This window comes from Cynocephalus volans, chromosome 12 (genome assembly GCF_027409185.1).
Source record: "Cynocephalus volans isolate mCynVol1 chromosome 12, mCynVol1.pri, whole genome shotgun sequence".
In the NCBI taxonomy this organism is placed as follows: Eukaryota; Metazoa; Chordata; class Mammalia; order Dermoptera; family Cynocephalidae; genus Cynocephalus; species Cynocephalus volans.
The window spans coordinates 79,453,012-79,469,783 of NC_084471.1; the positions used below are offsets into that span (position 1 = coordinate 79,453,012).

Consider the following 16,772-nt stretch of genomic DNA (forward strand, 5'->3'; position numbering starts at 1 on the left):
TGCCACATTGGAGATCAAATTTCCACACGAGTTTTGGAGGGGACAGCACACCCAAACTCCATCAATGAGTATTAGTTTTCCTAGGGTTGCTGTAACAAGTTACCTAGAACTGCGTGGCTTAAAACAACGGAAATTTAGCTCTAACAGCGGAAAGGTTTTTTTTGTTTGTTTTTTTCTGGTGAAAGAGGAGATTGATTTTACAAAAGAGACATGAGAAAACTTCTGGGGTGCTGGAATTCGTTATTTTGATAATGGAGTATACATGCATCAAAATCTATCAAATGATACACTTTAAATATGTGTAGTTTATTATATATCAGTGATACCTCAATAAAGTGGAAATTTTTTGAGAAGGGTCCTATGCATCGAGTACGACTATTTTAAAGTTTTTAACTTTTATTCCTTCAGTAGGCGTCTATAAAATAAACTTCTGGTTAGCTTAAAAGTAAACGTCTTGATCTCTTCTCCTAAATTAATGTTGGGCAGGATAACAGAAACACCTGGAGTTTTAGGACACTTCCAAGTAGTAATAAATTGCAGTTTAATTTGCAAGAGGGGAAGCGGAAGAAAAAGAGAACTTTTGGATTTAAGAGGTGGCAAGTGGTGGGTGGGGAGATCAGGAAAGGAAACCAAGAGGAAAACTCGGGATGCACACTCGGCAGGGGGAACTTGCAAGCAAGACAGCATCCACGCATTCTCACCCGCAACTCTAGGCAGGTGGCTCCAAGTGCATTGAAATGTTACAGCGTAAGGCAGGTTCCCAACCAGGAGAACTGCTCCTCTCTGAGGGAGCCCGGCCAGCTGGAAACTCCCTGCTTAGCTCGCCAAGTCCGGGCGGACACCTGCCCCTTGCACCCTCCTTCCTCCCGCTGCGTCGAGTCCTGTTCTCCGTCGCCCCCTGGTGGCGAGCTCCCTGGGACCCGCAGGCGCAAGGGTGAAGTGGAAGAAAGATTGCTGCAAGGGAGGGACGCCGCGGCTACCTCCGGATGCTATTGCCGCTTCTGCTTCTTGGCACCTGTCCCGCTGCTCTGGAATGCAGTTTCCCAAATGCCATGCTTTCTCTGGTTCCTCTTTTCTTCCATCCGTCCAGTTTCAGATCTTGCAGGAGGGAGTCGGGATGAGGGAGCTGCGTTCTATGGTTGTGACCTCCCGATTTTAGGGAAGAACTTCCATGCATTTAGAAACGAGGGACGCAGAAGAACCCTGCCTGTAGGAGCATTGTCACCGTTAGACTCCCAAGCTCCAAAGAACGGAGAAGAGACGGAATCCAAACGCCTCTCTTAAATCTCCAATAGTATTTTTACACCTTAGAGTCCACCCCGCCCCCGCTTGTCCCATATATTGATCTGCCACTTTACCACTGCGTACCGAAGGTTGCAGATCGTCCCAGTGTCCCATCGTCCCCAACCTTCAAGTGGCCGAGAGTGGCCAGTCCAGAAGCGGAGACCCGACTCATTTAGCCGAGGGCACAGTGATAGAACCCCCGTGGGCTCCGAGGGTGAGGCGAGCACCAGTGCCTGGCGGGGAAGGGTGGACTTGTAAGAGGGGGAAGTTGGAACAGGCAGAGGTACCCGCACCTCCAGCTTCCAACCCAGGCGTGGGAACGGCTGACATTCCAGTGCACACCTGAGTGACAGGAGGAGGAAGTCGCGGCCCCGGAGGCTGCTGCGGGTGTGTAGAGGCGGAGACAAAACCCAAACCGCAAGCAAAGCCGGCGAGGGCTTGCTGTCCTAGACGGTAGGGCTCTGCGTCTGTGCCACCCACCCCGCCAGGCTGCTCGGTGGGTCCGCAAAGCCTGACTGCCAGAGCCAGCAGGGGATCGCGGAACGTTCCGCCGGGGTTGCTGATAGTGAGGAGGGGGAGGGAAGCGGGGAGCCCCGTGCGCCACTTGCCCGCAGCTTCAGCTCCACCCGGGACTGGCTCGCGGTTCCCTCGCGGCTCCGAGCCCGGGTCCGCCTCCTCCCCGCCCCCCGCCTTCCCGCGCGCTGCCTCCGCCTCTTTCTCCTGCCTCCACCCCCCACCAGCGTCCCCGTCTGTCGGGAGCTAGGCGGCCAGCCCTCAGTCTGCCCGGGCTTCGGATGTGGGCGCCGGACAAGTCCACGGCGCCTCCCCCCAGGATGGACAGCCGCTACACCAGCACCGCGGGCATCGGGGACTTGAACCAGCTGAGCGCGGCCATCCCAGCCACGCGGGTGGAGGTGTCGGTGTCCTGCAGGTGAGGACGCAGCCCTTCCCCTCCCTCCAGCCCTGCCATCTGCGGGGTTGGTGGCACTTGGCTCGCGCTCCGGGTACCACGAGGCTTAGCGCGGGTGAGAAGTTGCGTGACGAGTGGGGAACACCCCAGTGGTGGGACTGGAGTTACCCCCGGGTCGAGTGACACCGAGGGGGGTGGGGAGCGGGAATTAGAAGCGATCGTGGGCTCCGGAACTGAGACTTTTTCATTTTCTTTCTGGGAAACGCTGTCAAAGTTGGCTGGGCTGTGACTCAGCTGCGGAAACCCCGGCCTCCGCCCCCTTTACAAGTCATTTTGACGTTCCCCAACCCGAGCCGGGCGGTCGGGCGATGACGGGAATCGGAGGGGATAGCACTGCCCAAAGCGCTCGCGACCGCTGCGCGCAGCGGCTCCCGGTCCCTCGGCGGGTCTTGCGCAAACCTGCGCCTGGCGCCGCGGGCGGCTGCCGCTCGGCCGCTGCCTCCCGCCCGTCTCCTGGAGCCCTCGGGCTGGCCGTCCCCCGGCCCCCGACCTGCGGGCATGGGCCTTGCGCCGGCTGGGTACAGGTTTGGGCTCCAGCCCTGCTCGCGGATGAACTCGGACTTACTTAAGATCCGGGAAGCGGAATCCACGACTTTCTGCCCGCGACTCGACACATCTGAGTGATTACAACGGCCGTCAACCCTGGTCAAGGACTGTACATTTCGAACTCCTTTTTCTGACGTTCTTTGAGTCAATTTCCCGTAAATAAGCAGCATGTTTGTATAGAGAGCGCAGAAGACTTTGAGAAAGAGATGGGCGGAGTATATTAAGTTGGTCATGGTAACAGAAGGACAGGGACAATCCGCGGATGACGATACTGACCCCGGAGCCCACTCCCTTGTTTGCATACTTTGTTATTTTTTAATTTTTTATTTTTTTTTTTGTCTTTTTGTGACCGGCCGCACTGCGCTCAGCCAGTGAGCAGCGCACCGGCCATCCTTATATAGGATCCGAACCCGCGGTCGGGAGCACTGCTGCACTCCCAGCGCCGCACTCTCCCAAGTGCGCCACGGGGTGGGGTCTCTCTCAGTGGAAAACTCTCACCTCACTTACCCACTTGAACCCTAAGATTTCCGTAGTAAAACTTGCCTTAAAGAAATCTGATAAACATGGGTAATCTGTGTAAATAAGCCCTAGAAGTTTAGAATTCCATCATTTTTGATTTTGCATTTTCACAAACCAAGTTTAAAGTCAAAGGAATAATTCTTTTTTGTGGAAATTCAAGCAACAGCAACCTCAGTAGAGGTGTTATTTGCGGAGAGGAGATATCCCTGAAACTCTATCATCTGATTGCTTGCTGACACACCTCAGACTATGGGAATAATGATGCTGATAATGACAGCTCACATTCAGATCTGGCCTTATTGCAGCCACTGCTTTAAGTGCTGCCTGTGATTTCTTTCGGTCATTGAACAGGTGAAGCTGTGTGGAAAACTCTTTTTAGACAATTTCTAGGCCTTTTTTCTTTTCTCTGAAGCTGGCTTTGGATGCCAGAGGGAGGTTGTTGATATATACAGATAATGGATAGGCCAAAGTCTTACAATAGCAGCATTTTCAAAGAGTTTTTACACTCTGCTCAGTCTGTATGGCATGTGGTCTGTACTTGGAAGGAATATTAAAGAATGTCGTAAATCATATCTGAATTACCTATAAGCTCTTCAGGGATGATGGGGAAATTATACCTTAGCTGGTTATTTTGCCAATAGGGTCCACATTTAACCTTTTTTTTTTTTTTTTAATGCTTATTTACTGTGGGTATGCTGGGGGTCCTTTGTCTTTAGCCGGGTGTTTCAGCTTGCTGCCTTAGGTTTTTTCATACCATTGTTTTGGTGTCTTGTTTCTAATCCTTAAGTTTTCAAATAGGAAAAAACCCTGAGACAGAACCCAAGTATTTAGTGACAAGCGTCCTGCTGGGGCCACTGGTGCTTACACTATTATTCAGTTGAGTTGCTCCTGACTTGGCTTACCATTTACTTCCTGGTAAATATGGGCAAACAGAAACATAATTAAATCCCCAAGTTACTGTCTTGAATAGATTCAGCAGTTCCTAAAAATGTGGGTTAATTCTGTTTGCATATTGTTGAGAATAGGAGGTAGCATAGTTTGGGCTTTGGCATCAGAGACCTGGGTATAAACTCTGGCTTTGTGACTTACTCATGTTACCTTGGAGTAAGTTCTTATTTAATGTCTGAGCTTCTTCATCTCTAAAAATGAGGATAATTATGCTATTTGCCTTGTATAGAGTGTTACTACGGTTTAATAAAATAATTTGTGAAAAGTGCATACGCAATGCACGACACAAAAGAATGTTCTGAAAAAGTTAGCTATTATTATATTGCAATTAACATTTATTGAATAAATGTATCATATATGATTCAGTTGCAAAATTCTGTAAATAGTCCCTCTCTTTTGAACTTCAATAAATTGGTTAAAGAAAACAGGGATAGACCCAGCACTGGGATACCTTTTCCTTCTCACCTTCTTCTTTGATGTGCACAGAGAGCATATTTCCTAGGATGTTTGTGGGGATTTCACTTAGCAACAATGTACAATCATAGGCCTCTCAGCCTTACTGTGGGCAAGCAGAGCAGGGAATTCTTTTGCCTTATTATATCAGAGACCTCTGATGATTTGCTAATACTTCAAAAGCAACTCAGGAATAGGATTCCTTTTTCATAACTTCTATTCATTTTCCCCTATTATTATGAGCTTTATGACAGTTTTTATCTTCATTTTGGGGGAGGTAAGAGGGATCAACAATGGAGGCTTGAAGTTAAATATAATTCATGGAAATCATTTAGTCTGTTCACTTAGTGTCTGAGTGTCTAGAATTATGTAAAGCTCCATGAGAATTGTCTAGAATTATGCCATGCTCCATGAGAAATGCAAGTTCTCTCCTCTGAAAATATAAAATCTGGTTGGGAGATAAGCATTATATAAGACATGGTAGTGTAGGATTAAATCCAAACATGAGGCTCAAGCATAAGAAGGGAAAGGATCATTGTAGAATAGAATGCTTGGGATATATTACAAAAAGGTGATAGGGCTGGAGCAGACACAAGATAGGGCTGGGGTGGGCATGGTTTGGGTTACAGATGGGACATGGAGGTTTTGTACTGGCTGTAAACTTGGTGTGTTCAGATGGTGACAACTACACTTTTCTAGCTGTATTTATGTAGAGACGAGCTCCTCCTCTTGGACATCCCTCTGCTTCTACCCATTATCTGGCTTTTATTGCATTCACTTTGCTGTATTCATTTGTAGATTTTTACATGAACTAGGGTTACCTAATTAACTGAACATATCTATAGCTGAAATGTTAAGACCTTAGAAATATAAAATAACATAACGTTCCCATTTTATACTGAAAACAGATTCATCAAAAGTGAGGTAAAACCAATGGGAAAACTAATATGCAGTAGTCATCTGTTTTATGGGGGGCCTTAGTTTGTTGCACTCTTTTGGTGATTTTTGTCATTTTCTCTGATTGAGAAAGTGGTTTATCAATTATAAAAGCAGTGAGAGCATTATGTATTTCTAGACTTTGTAAATTAGCTGTCAAGTGTACATCCTTTCACAGAATAATCCTATAACACTGATGTGGAAGGAAGAATATAAAGGGGGAATTTATTGAGTGCCTACTTTGTGCTAGTCTTTCTAAAAACTCCTTCCTGATCTGGCTGTTACTCTCCTGCCTCATTTGTCATCACTTCTCTTCTGAACTCTACCAGTGAATATAGTCCAACAAACATGCTCAAAGCTCATGGAAGGTAAATATGACTGCAGAATCGGAATAAGAGGTACAGTCCCAAAGCATGTGCAGTTATCCTAGTGGACCAAACTCTTTATGCCTACATGGCTGTGCACATGCTGCTCTCTCTGCCCTGATCACTCCTTCCTCCCTTTCCCCCCTCTTCTTGATTAAGTTTTGCTCCTTCTTCAAGACTCAGGTCAAATATCATCTTCTCTTAGCACCCCTCTCCCAAGCTGGATTTTTCTGTATTCTCAAAGCACCCAGTATGTACCAGCATTCCAGGTATATTGTAATATTTGGTCACTGAGAACTTGAAGACAACTTTTATCTCTTTCGTGTCCATGTATTGTGAGCTTGGCACAGAATATGTAGTCAATAAGTGTTTGATGATGTAGTTCTCTAACCAAATCATCTGATGTGGGGACACAAGATTTCCTGTTAAAATATAGACACTTAGGCCCCATAGCACATCTATTGAATCAAAATCTCTGGGAATGGGACCAAAGAATTTGGACTTTTAAGAAGTTCACCATATGCTGGTTATATACCCTAAAATTTTTAATCTACTGGTTTGATAAGTAAATGACTCTGTCTGTTGTCCCTTGATCTGGGATAGCAATACCTGCCCTACTGAGGAGGATAATTTTTGATGGTGTGCTGAAGCTGGCTTAAATGGACTTGGAATTTGTGAGCCAGTTGTTTAAATAAAGCGATTATTAAAAATTAATTTATATAAACTTAAAATTAAATAAATTATGTTAAAAACAAAGTTAAAAACACTCAAAAGTTATCACTTCATAATTATTTGACTACATTTCACGATCATCTATGTGTTTTACTATCATCGCTGCTCTATCATTTTTATCTAAGTGGTGACAATATTAGGCAATGGTGAGTTACTGTTCTTTTCCTCCCAATCCATGTACAGTGACATCACATTGGTAGCTTGAAATTGGCCATGATGGAAATATTTACACAACAGAAATTGGCAAACACTGCAAATCAGAGCTTTATTTATTGTTTTGTTATCTACACTTCAGAAAGCATTCTATGGCTCAATTGGCTCTGTGGAATTTATAATAAAAAGTACTATAAAAAGTACTGTATGTATCTTATTTGTGGATTATATGCTAAGCTACACATCCTTTATATCAGGAAAGTTTATAATAAATTATACACACACACACACACACACACACACATTCAGTTTTTATTTGAAGAGCCTGTTGTTAAATATATACTTGTGCATCACTGTTTATAGGCCTTTTGTAAAAGGTAAAACATTATAAAAAGGAAAATTATTGTTGCCTGTCTTAGCAAGTTTGGGCTGCTGTAACAAAGTACCATAGGCCAGGTGGCTTATTAACAACAGAAATTTATTCCTCATGGTTCTGGAGGCTGGAAGTCTGAGAACAGAGTGCCTCTCATGGTCAGGTTCTCCAGAGGGCTTCCAGGTTACAGGGTGCCGACTTCTCACTGTACTCTCCCCTGTTGGAAAGAGGGTGAGAGAGCTCCCTGGAGACTTTTTTTTGTAAGGACACTAATCTCATTCATGAGGGCTCCATCTTCAGGACCTAATCACCTCCTAAAGGCCCCACCTCCTAATACCATCACCTTGGGGGTTAGGATTTCAACATATGAGTTTTGGGGAGACACAAATATTCAGTCCATAACACACTGTTAGACTGTCACTGTTAGAAGTGGTAGTGTCAAGTTTAGCACTTGACACTACCATCAAATGTAACCCCATCATAAGTCAAGGAGCATCTGAGATACAAAAATAAAAATCATCCACTATTCCTTCAAGCTATGAGCAAATGAATTAATTTCTCATAACATCACATTTATAGTCTCCTCCTGTGTATATATGTAATATATAAGATAATATGTAGTATTGTGTTAATATCGTGTATATAATATAGAATATAATTGTATATTCTACACAATGTATCTCCTGTAGTTTTCTATTAATATTATATCATGATTATGTTGCTGTCTTTGGTTTTTGAAAACATAACCTTCCATTACTGTGTAGTATTCTATTATATGGTATACTATATGTAACTTATCTCTTATTTTTCAAAGTTTATTTCAAAAAGTTGCAGCTCAAAACAATGCTAAAAATGAGTATTCTTATTTAGAAATATTTAACATCTCTGATTTTTTTTGGGGGGGAGATAGTTTTCTAGAGTTAAAGTTATTAACTGCTATCTTCTCAAGAATAATTTAATAGCTTATTTTGGTTATTTCCCCTTATTCCTTTCTAAATAAGTAGAATTGAGGCTAAACTACTGGCTGCACTTTTCTAAATACTTTATGCCCACGAGAAAGTTGGATTTAGAGATTAATGAGAATTTGAGGCAGCAGAGTATAGCAGCAAGAAAATGGAATTAGGAGTCAGACAGATGTCTTTAAATCCCATTTTTATCCCTTTTTGGAATGTTATTTTGGGTAACTTATTTTAACTTTTGGAATCTCATTTCCTAATCAGTAACATAGAAATGATTTGAAAATCAAATTTGTGCGGTTGTTGGACAAGTAAATGAAATAAAACCTGTAAAGTGCCCAGTACACTGCCTGTCACAAGAAAAGCACTTAATAGCTGTTAGTCTTATCTCAGTTTCTTATAAGTATTTTGCTGCATGGCATGCAAGCAACAGAGAAGAGGGTACCTGTATATTGGGAACATTTACAATCAATTTGGGGAGCCATAGAAATATAGAAACAAGATAATAATTATAAAGCTTCGTGTTAAAGACAATATATTATATCCCAGTCTGAATAAATCAATGTGGAGTGGGTATAGAATAAAACAATAGTCAGAACAGTTTAGATTTGGAAATTTATACTCAAGTTCTACAGATTCTGCCCCATATACCCACCCTTACCAAGACACGCAATTAGACATGTGACATGTGGACCTAGTGGGATTTGACAGGTTGAAGCTAGTCTACTACAATAACAAAGTTTTAGAGCAAAAGAAATTCTAGCACATTCTTGTATATGACCAATAAAATCAATTGGCTGGCATTTAAGACAGTTATTTCATATTGGACATACGATAAGACAGTTATTGGAGTAGAGGACAACACAGGCTGAAGGCGGGTGAGCATTTATTGCCAGTAATAAAGTGAGATATATTTAAAATGTTCACTGTCTGACACACAATACCTTAATAGTTGCAAACTATGACAATCATCAGTATCAATGCTCCTCCAGCCATTTAATTAATGTCGAACTACTAGACATTCTTTTTCAAATGTGCAGCTATTTTGTCAAGTTTATTCTATAAGGAATAATGCTCCAAACATTCTGAGGGAATCATCAGTTGATTTCCTGAAACTCTGAATAAACAAAATATCACTGATAGTCCCTGGGAAATATTTCTACATATTAGACCATAAGGGAATTCAAGTAAAAGCTGTACTAATGAAGCCAAGAAAATTGAACATTTGTTATGTCTGTTTATTAAATGTATATGAACATATTTTGGAAGTGAATGTTTACTATAATTTTTATTTAAATTAATGTAAAAATTTAACTGTGTCAGACAAAGCATAAAGCACTTAACATAGGCTAATTCACTCAATTCTTATAAGAATTTTGTAGGTGATGTTATGTCTCATTTCACAGGTGAGGAAAGTGAGATTCAGAGAGAGTTTAAGTAATTTGGTTTAAGTCACACATCTAATAAAGTGGCAAAGTTAAGTTCTTAATACATGTACGTCTACTTCCTGAGTGTATCCTAATGGCCACTAGCTATATTCGATCACTCTTCCATAAGTTCTTTATTTTAGGCTTGAAGGGTGAGGCTCTATCAGTATGAATGTGTTGGTAACTGAAAAGAAACAAAGCCGGGAGAGACAATTACAAAAGACAATATTGACAGTATCACAAAGGAACTATTTCTCTGAGAATGGGAAATACAGAATTCTTTTGTGTTTTTCTGTTCCCTGTTGGGGAGAGCCATGAGTAGAGTAACTCAGAAGGGGGGCATAACCTTTAACAAATTTGATGTTTAATTTCCAAGTATTGATTCTTTTCTTTCTTCTGATGCTGAGTTACCTAATGACGCTGTGGGAAATTAAGTAATGAGAGGACTGTTTAAACATCAGCAGTCAGGGTGAGATGGAAACTAAATGCTGAAGAAAGTGGTGATGTATGGGGCAAATGAGAGGTAGAGAAAAATTAATTGAATTGACTATGTGACATTCAGATTTACCAGTGGAATTGAGAATTGACCTCAGGCCCTATCATTTCAGTCCACTGCTTTCTTAATAATGCGCAAGTCACCATTTAATTTGCTAGCTTTTCAGTAATACCTAATTCCATGGTTGCCCTTCATGACAAGAAATTCACGTAAATAAAATGCTTACTTAGATATTGAAAATGTCAGCATGTTATTCTGAGCTATTTGAATTGTGATATGAGTTTGTAAAACTCATTACTTTTTACCTTGCTAATTAGCTGTTCTCTTTCTCTCACCTGTGTGTGTGTGTATACATATATATGTATATGTATGTAAAATAAGTAATAAGTGACACATTAATTTTATTTACAACAATCTCTAGTGTCAGAAAGTGTAATGAACCAGAGATATGACTATAATGGCCATAACTAGTTGAAACCAACACGTTTCTCAGCCTTAGTTAGCATAATAGTGGTTTTATGATAATTTTGAGAAATGTAATTGTTTCTTACTGTCTGCAGATCCTGCATCATCTCAATGAGTATAACTCTGTGGGCATTCCTACAAACCTCTCTGTCTAAAGATACTCCCGTAAAGGGAGAATCACATTATTTGTGGTTTTCTAGGTAATTGAAAGTAACACAATTATTCTTTAATGTCTTCAGTAGATTTTCATACTTTTCAACTGTAAGCAAAGAACGTGAGAGAGAGAGAGGGAGCTTGAGCAAGATCAAGTGAGCTAGACCAAGTGATCTATGAGAACTACACTAGAACCATAACTTTATTTGCTAAACCCATCTAAACCAGCTGCTATTTGGACATAGCATATTATCTGACTTATGTTGATATGTCAACTTTCAAATTAATTGTGGAAGCAGAGACATTAAAAAGTTGATTGCAATTGTTTTTTATGCCAGTGGTTTCATCTAAAACCTCTTTCTAGGCATTGGGCAAAGGAGGCATAATCAATATTAAGTTATTAATGAACTTTTCTCTGAATTGGTAATTTCAATTGGTGAATTTAAAAATATTTCTTGAGAGACATTTGACATATAGTACCTAAAAATTTATTGATTTTCAACTCAAGATTTATCTTATAATTTAGATTAAAGTGTTTTAATTTCTTTGTTTCACTTAAATCATTTAGTCATTGTAATGTCATTTATTTGGCTTCTTGCTTCCTTATGGAACTTTAGCAAAGTGTAGTGCAAAATCCCGGAGCTTTCGTTCTGTTTCTGACGCTAGCTCTATGACCATGACAATCATGTCGCTTATCTGAATCTTAGTTCTGCAGAAAGATTGGGTACCTGGTCTTGATAATCTGCGATATCACTTGGAGCTTTATTATTCTATGATAGGAGAAGGATCTTGTAATAAAATGTAGACATGCTCCAATTTAAGGAAATCTTGAGATTGTCAATGTCCGTTTGCAAACTAGCTAACGGTAATAAACCAGGTCCTAATAGCTTATATTTAAACAAACAAACAAACAAACAAAAGCCGAAGGGTGTTCCACCTTTTAAAATATTTATCTCAGAATGGCTTTTATATAGATAATTCCTCTAGTATTTTTAAAATGATATTGATTTATACATATTAAGCAGAACAACATTTTTAATAGTTATATACATGGAGTAAAACAGAACATAGCACTCCTTAATGAATAGCTTTAGGACCATGGGAAGTTATTTATTATCTTTTAGGTTTTTTTTATTTTTTAATAAAAGAAAGTGAATGAAAAAAATGTAATAGGGACAAGTATAGTATTAATATATATTTAGAAATCCTTAATTTCCCCAGTACAGTATGACTTTGATGCCATATTACACATGATTTTCTAGACATAGGCTCTAAACCTTTTTGCCATATGAGACTTTGAAAATGTAGGCCCTAATTCTAGTGTCTGAGGTTTTTTAAAAGGGATATTATGGTAGATTATTTCCAATGTCAACCACTTACTATTTCAAAGCCTTCATCTTATTTAATATTCTCCCAAAGGGATGGCAAGTTCTGCTGCTGCTGTTCTAGTTTTTCCTCTAGACAGGATCTGTAGCTAGCTTTGTTCATCTTGGAAATGAACAATGTTTGATATTAATAGGTATCTGTTCCTTTCCTGCAATTTTCTTTTGTAACATGTTACTATTTTTTTTTTTTTATTGCTTATGCCTCTGTAGTAAATATAAAGTTTACAGTAGAGATGGCAAATGGATTCAATCTTGTGTGCTAACTCTGATCAATTGTTACTGAGTGTTGGCTGCCTGAAGTAGTGTCTGAAAGGATCCGAAGGGGTCATCTGGGCTTTGTGGAAAAAAGCTGACTTTTGAAATAAAGTACACCAGTACATGTGGCATGTATGCTGTTATTTCTCTATCATTATAACCCTTGATTTATGGTATTTCATGAACTTTATGAATGGTTTCAGCACTTTCTTTTTAAATCACCATATCCATCACTGAGACTCTGTTTATCCCACTCCCCGTAGTGTCTGTTACCGCCTTTCTATTTCTGATACCACCACTCTGGTTCAGGAAGCAGTCATTTTTCCCCAGACTATTAAAATATTCTCTGAATTATTCTCTGTGACTCTAAAATTAAACTCTTTGGTCCATTCTTCACATGTTGTGTAGTTAGCTTCCTAAACAAAGGTCAAACTGTGTGATTTTCCTTTTCAGTGTTTCCCGTTTGTTAACAGAACAAAGTCCAAGAATCCTAACATGCTGTTCAGGGACTTCCTTGTTCTGCTCAGACATCCTGTCCGGTCTCATCTCCGGCTAAAGTGGAGTACTTGCTAATCCCCAAATCTCTTATGAATAGCCCCACTTTCCACCGATGTTGACACTTTGAAAGGCCTGAAAGGCCTTCTCCCCATTTCTGTGTTTGTCCTTGGTTGGTTGTCAAAGTTTACTTCGCCACAACCCTGACGTTTTACTAGATTCTTGCAACTGGAATTAACTGGTTCTTCCTTTGATTTCCCGCACCACATTTCTTGTACTTTTATTTTATTCTGACTTAAAGTTATTTAGGTTTTTGCATGTCTGTCTCCCCAACCAACTTTAAGAGTACCTATTTGTTTTATCATTGATTATTACAAAACCTAACTTTGTGATTTGCACATAAATGGTTTTCAAAAATGTTTGCTGCTGCTTGATAGACAGATTGAAAGAATGAACCTGGACACCTGTGAATTTGTTTATTTTTGCTTAGAAATATTAGTTCATACACACTGCAAGAACATTAAAATGACTGATTTTACCATACAATTTAATAAAAACATAATTACTTGAACTTAGTGTATATAACATTGTACAATTTTTTTTTTTGTGAACAAATGATAAACAGATAAATAATTCTGAATTGACTTACATTATCCCCAAACAAAGCAAAGCTAATTTTGGAAGTGGACACACTATCTCCTAAATATTGACAGATGATTTGTTTATTTTATCTGGGATGAATACTATACATAAAAAGACAAATAATAGAATTTGCATGTGTGATATGCTATGTAACATAACTAAAAAGGAAAAGAAATGAACATATCTTTTACCCAAGGAAGAATTTTGTCTTGGGGAAAATATTTCTAATCAATTTCCTGATGAACTGATAAAGTGCAGCAGCACATGGTGGTTTCACTTGGGTATAATCTAGGCTAAGAAGAGTTGTTTGGTGGTCTGGCCTCTTGAGGGAGCAACTTATATGCTAACGTATTTTCTTCCAGACCCTGTGTATTTGTTCCACCGATTTTAATTTTGTGCCACAGAGAGCAAAACAAAATTTTAGAAAAGCTGAAATCCAACTAAAAAAAAAAAAAAGATGTCAAGAATGGGAAGATGGAACAGAAGCAATGCTTTCTACAGAAAAGGGAAAACATAGAACTTGTTTTCATGTGCACAAGTAAAAAATGAGCCAGTTTCCTTAAGTCCTTAAGTCAAATCACTGTCCGTAAATCACATCATTCCTTACACTTGTCTGGCTATAGTTTTGTTGGGTTGCCTAAGTAATTTCCTAAGTGTTTGTAACACAGCTGAAATATCTAAGTGTTCAATTGATTATATTTAGCCTAAAATGTTGTTATGCCTGATTACATCAAGTCTTTACAGAGACACAAATCTCATTAATGGTTGTAACTATAAAATTTGAAAAAAAAACAAAATCATAAGCCACTTTCTTTCAATGAGGGCGATAAATGGGTGAATTAGTTTAATACATGAAGATGATGATGATGACAAATGAACAGTTCTCAGCACACATATAAAATGCTGTTTTTTAAAAAATCCAATTATTGTGTGGCTGTATCATTTTCATTCGGGGAGCGTGGTCTAAACCAGCTGTTCTCAAGGGGCATCATTAGAATTCCTGCAGAGGTTTTTCAAACTACATACGAACACTCCTGAAAATTCCAGTTTGCTTCTCTACAAGAGACTAAGTCCTCCTCATAAATTCTCTGTGCCCCCAATACCCCAGTAAAATTTCCGCTGTTGGAGTCTTGAGCCCTGAACTCTCATCTCTTCTACTTTCATATTATGTTTTTAACATGGCTCGCCATTCTGCTGACCAGGTCTGACACTTGCAGAGACCATGATACAAGTTCCTTGACTTATGAATCCTGTATATTGGGCTGGCCTCATACTAATATTCACTTGTTTAAAATCCTTTAATTCCCTATGTAATAAATCTATCAGGATACTCCAAACCCTGACCTAACTTTTCAGTCTCATATTTTTTCTCTTCATGTCCACCTCTCAGTTGCAATTCCTGAGCAAACCGTGATGTGCACACTTTTGTTCTCTCTGGTGTGAATAGTTCTGCCTCATGTTATCTCTCTCGATGGACTCTACTGGTAGTTCAAGCATCACTCTCACTGGGAAGACATTTCCTGATACCTTCAGATAGAATTGACTGCCCCTCCCTTTCTCTAGTCTGTAATGAAATTAGTATATGCATCCCACACTTTACTGCACATATTTATTTACAAATCTGTCTCATTAATGAAATATAAATAATCTGGGGCTGGGAGCCCATGTGTTCATATCACAGTCTTCAAAACTGGCACTAAGTAACTTTGTGCTTGTTTTTCTGGCACTAAGTAACTTTGTGCTTGTTGAATAAACATTTGAAGGAGTGTCAGACAACTATTAAACTATAAATTCTCATAGGACAGGAGCTGTGTCTTATTCACCTTCATATCCCAATTAATTCCTAGTTCACTGTCTTGCATAGAGAAAGTGCTTACTAATTATTTATTCAATGTATAGTTGAAGAAAGAAAAGTAGAGCATCCCAGATGACTGGGAACCATGACCGGAAGGCACAAAGGCAAGAAAGAGTATAGCAGCAATTGGATTGAAAAAAATCATATAAAGGCAAGGTGAAAGAAACATGGCTGAGCAATTGCTTGTGCCTGTTTCATTCAGTTATTTTTTAGGATTTGTAGAGCAGTACATAGCATGGGTTTGCAGTTGCTGCTGAGTTTTTGTTTGTTTTATTTTGTTTTTTGCTTTTTTGGACCTAGATGAGTGCTTTTGAGTCAGTGTACATTTCTGGTCTGTATTAGTCCATTTCGTGTTGCTATAACAGAATACCTGAGACTGGGTAATTTATCAAGAACAGAGATTTATTTGGCTTATGATTCTGGGACAGCTGCATCTAGTATGGACCTCAGGCTGCTTCTACTCATAGTGGAAAATGGCAGCCAGCGGTAGGTACAAACAGATCAAATGGTGAGAGGAAGTAAGAGAGAGAGAGAGAGGAGGTGCCAGGGTCTTTTAAACAACCAGCTCTTGTGGGAACTAATACAGTGAGAACTCACTCAGGTTCCCCTCCTTCAGGGAAAGGATTAATTCATTCATGAGGGATCTGCCCCCATGATTCAAACAGTTCCCAACACTGTCACATTGGGGACCAGATTTCCACATGAGTTTTGGCGAGGGCAACACATCCAAACTCTATCATAGTCTAGTCACCTGTGATGAGGATAACAGATTCATATTAGGAAGTTATTTTTACTCTCCGTATCTCAGCTGGTCATTTATACTTACACATAAGTTCCCATTTAGATTAATTCCTTATTTTGTTAAAAATCTGTTGTTGAGTCTGCAAAGCTCAGATGCTCATAGGTACATTTGAATTGTTCAGTTATCCAAAGAAATTACAAAAGATATTGCTTAAAATCTGGAGGAGAAAAATGCTGCCCATCTAGCCTTACCTTTATAGGCATATTATGTTCTCATTGGCATAGTCTATGTGTTGATTGAACAATCTTAAAGCGAGCTAACTCTAGACAACCCTGCATGTAGGTAAACATTTTCTTTTGAAATGTTGAAATGTTGAGCTCAAAGATACATGACTTTCCCCCCTCTTAATGAAGCAACATATTGCTTAATAGCTTAATAAATAAAGAAAAAGTTAGGAAATCTAGTCATATGATCATATTTTGGGAGTGGTGCTTGGAAGTCAGCAATATCTGACTGAATTGCATTAGCCTCCAGCTTTCTATTTCATGGTGATTTGTGGACCTGTCAGTCATCAACTCTTGCTTCTTGGACCAGTGACTGACTCCTACAAACAGGCTTCATG

General features: G+C 39.7%; 1 protein-coding gene across 1 annotated transcript in view; it reads left to right on the forward strand.

Moving 5' to 3' along the window:
- Positions 1-2,062: 2,062 nt before the first annotated feature.
- The window catches only part of CPNE8 (copine 8), a 207,026-nt gene continuing 192,316 nt past the window's right edge, over positions 2,063-16,772 (forward strand). Inside the window, exon 1 of the mRNA XM_063074742.1 lies at positions 2,063-2,215. Within this exon, the coding sequence (XP_062930812.1) occupies positions 2,079-2,215 (137 nt within the window). The 5' untranslated portion in view covers positions 2,063-2,078. The remainder of the gene's footprint in view (positions 2,216-16,772) is intronic.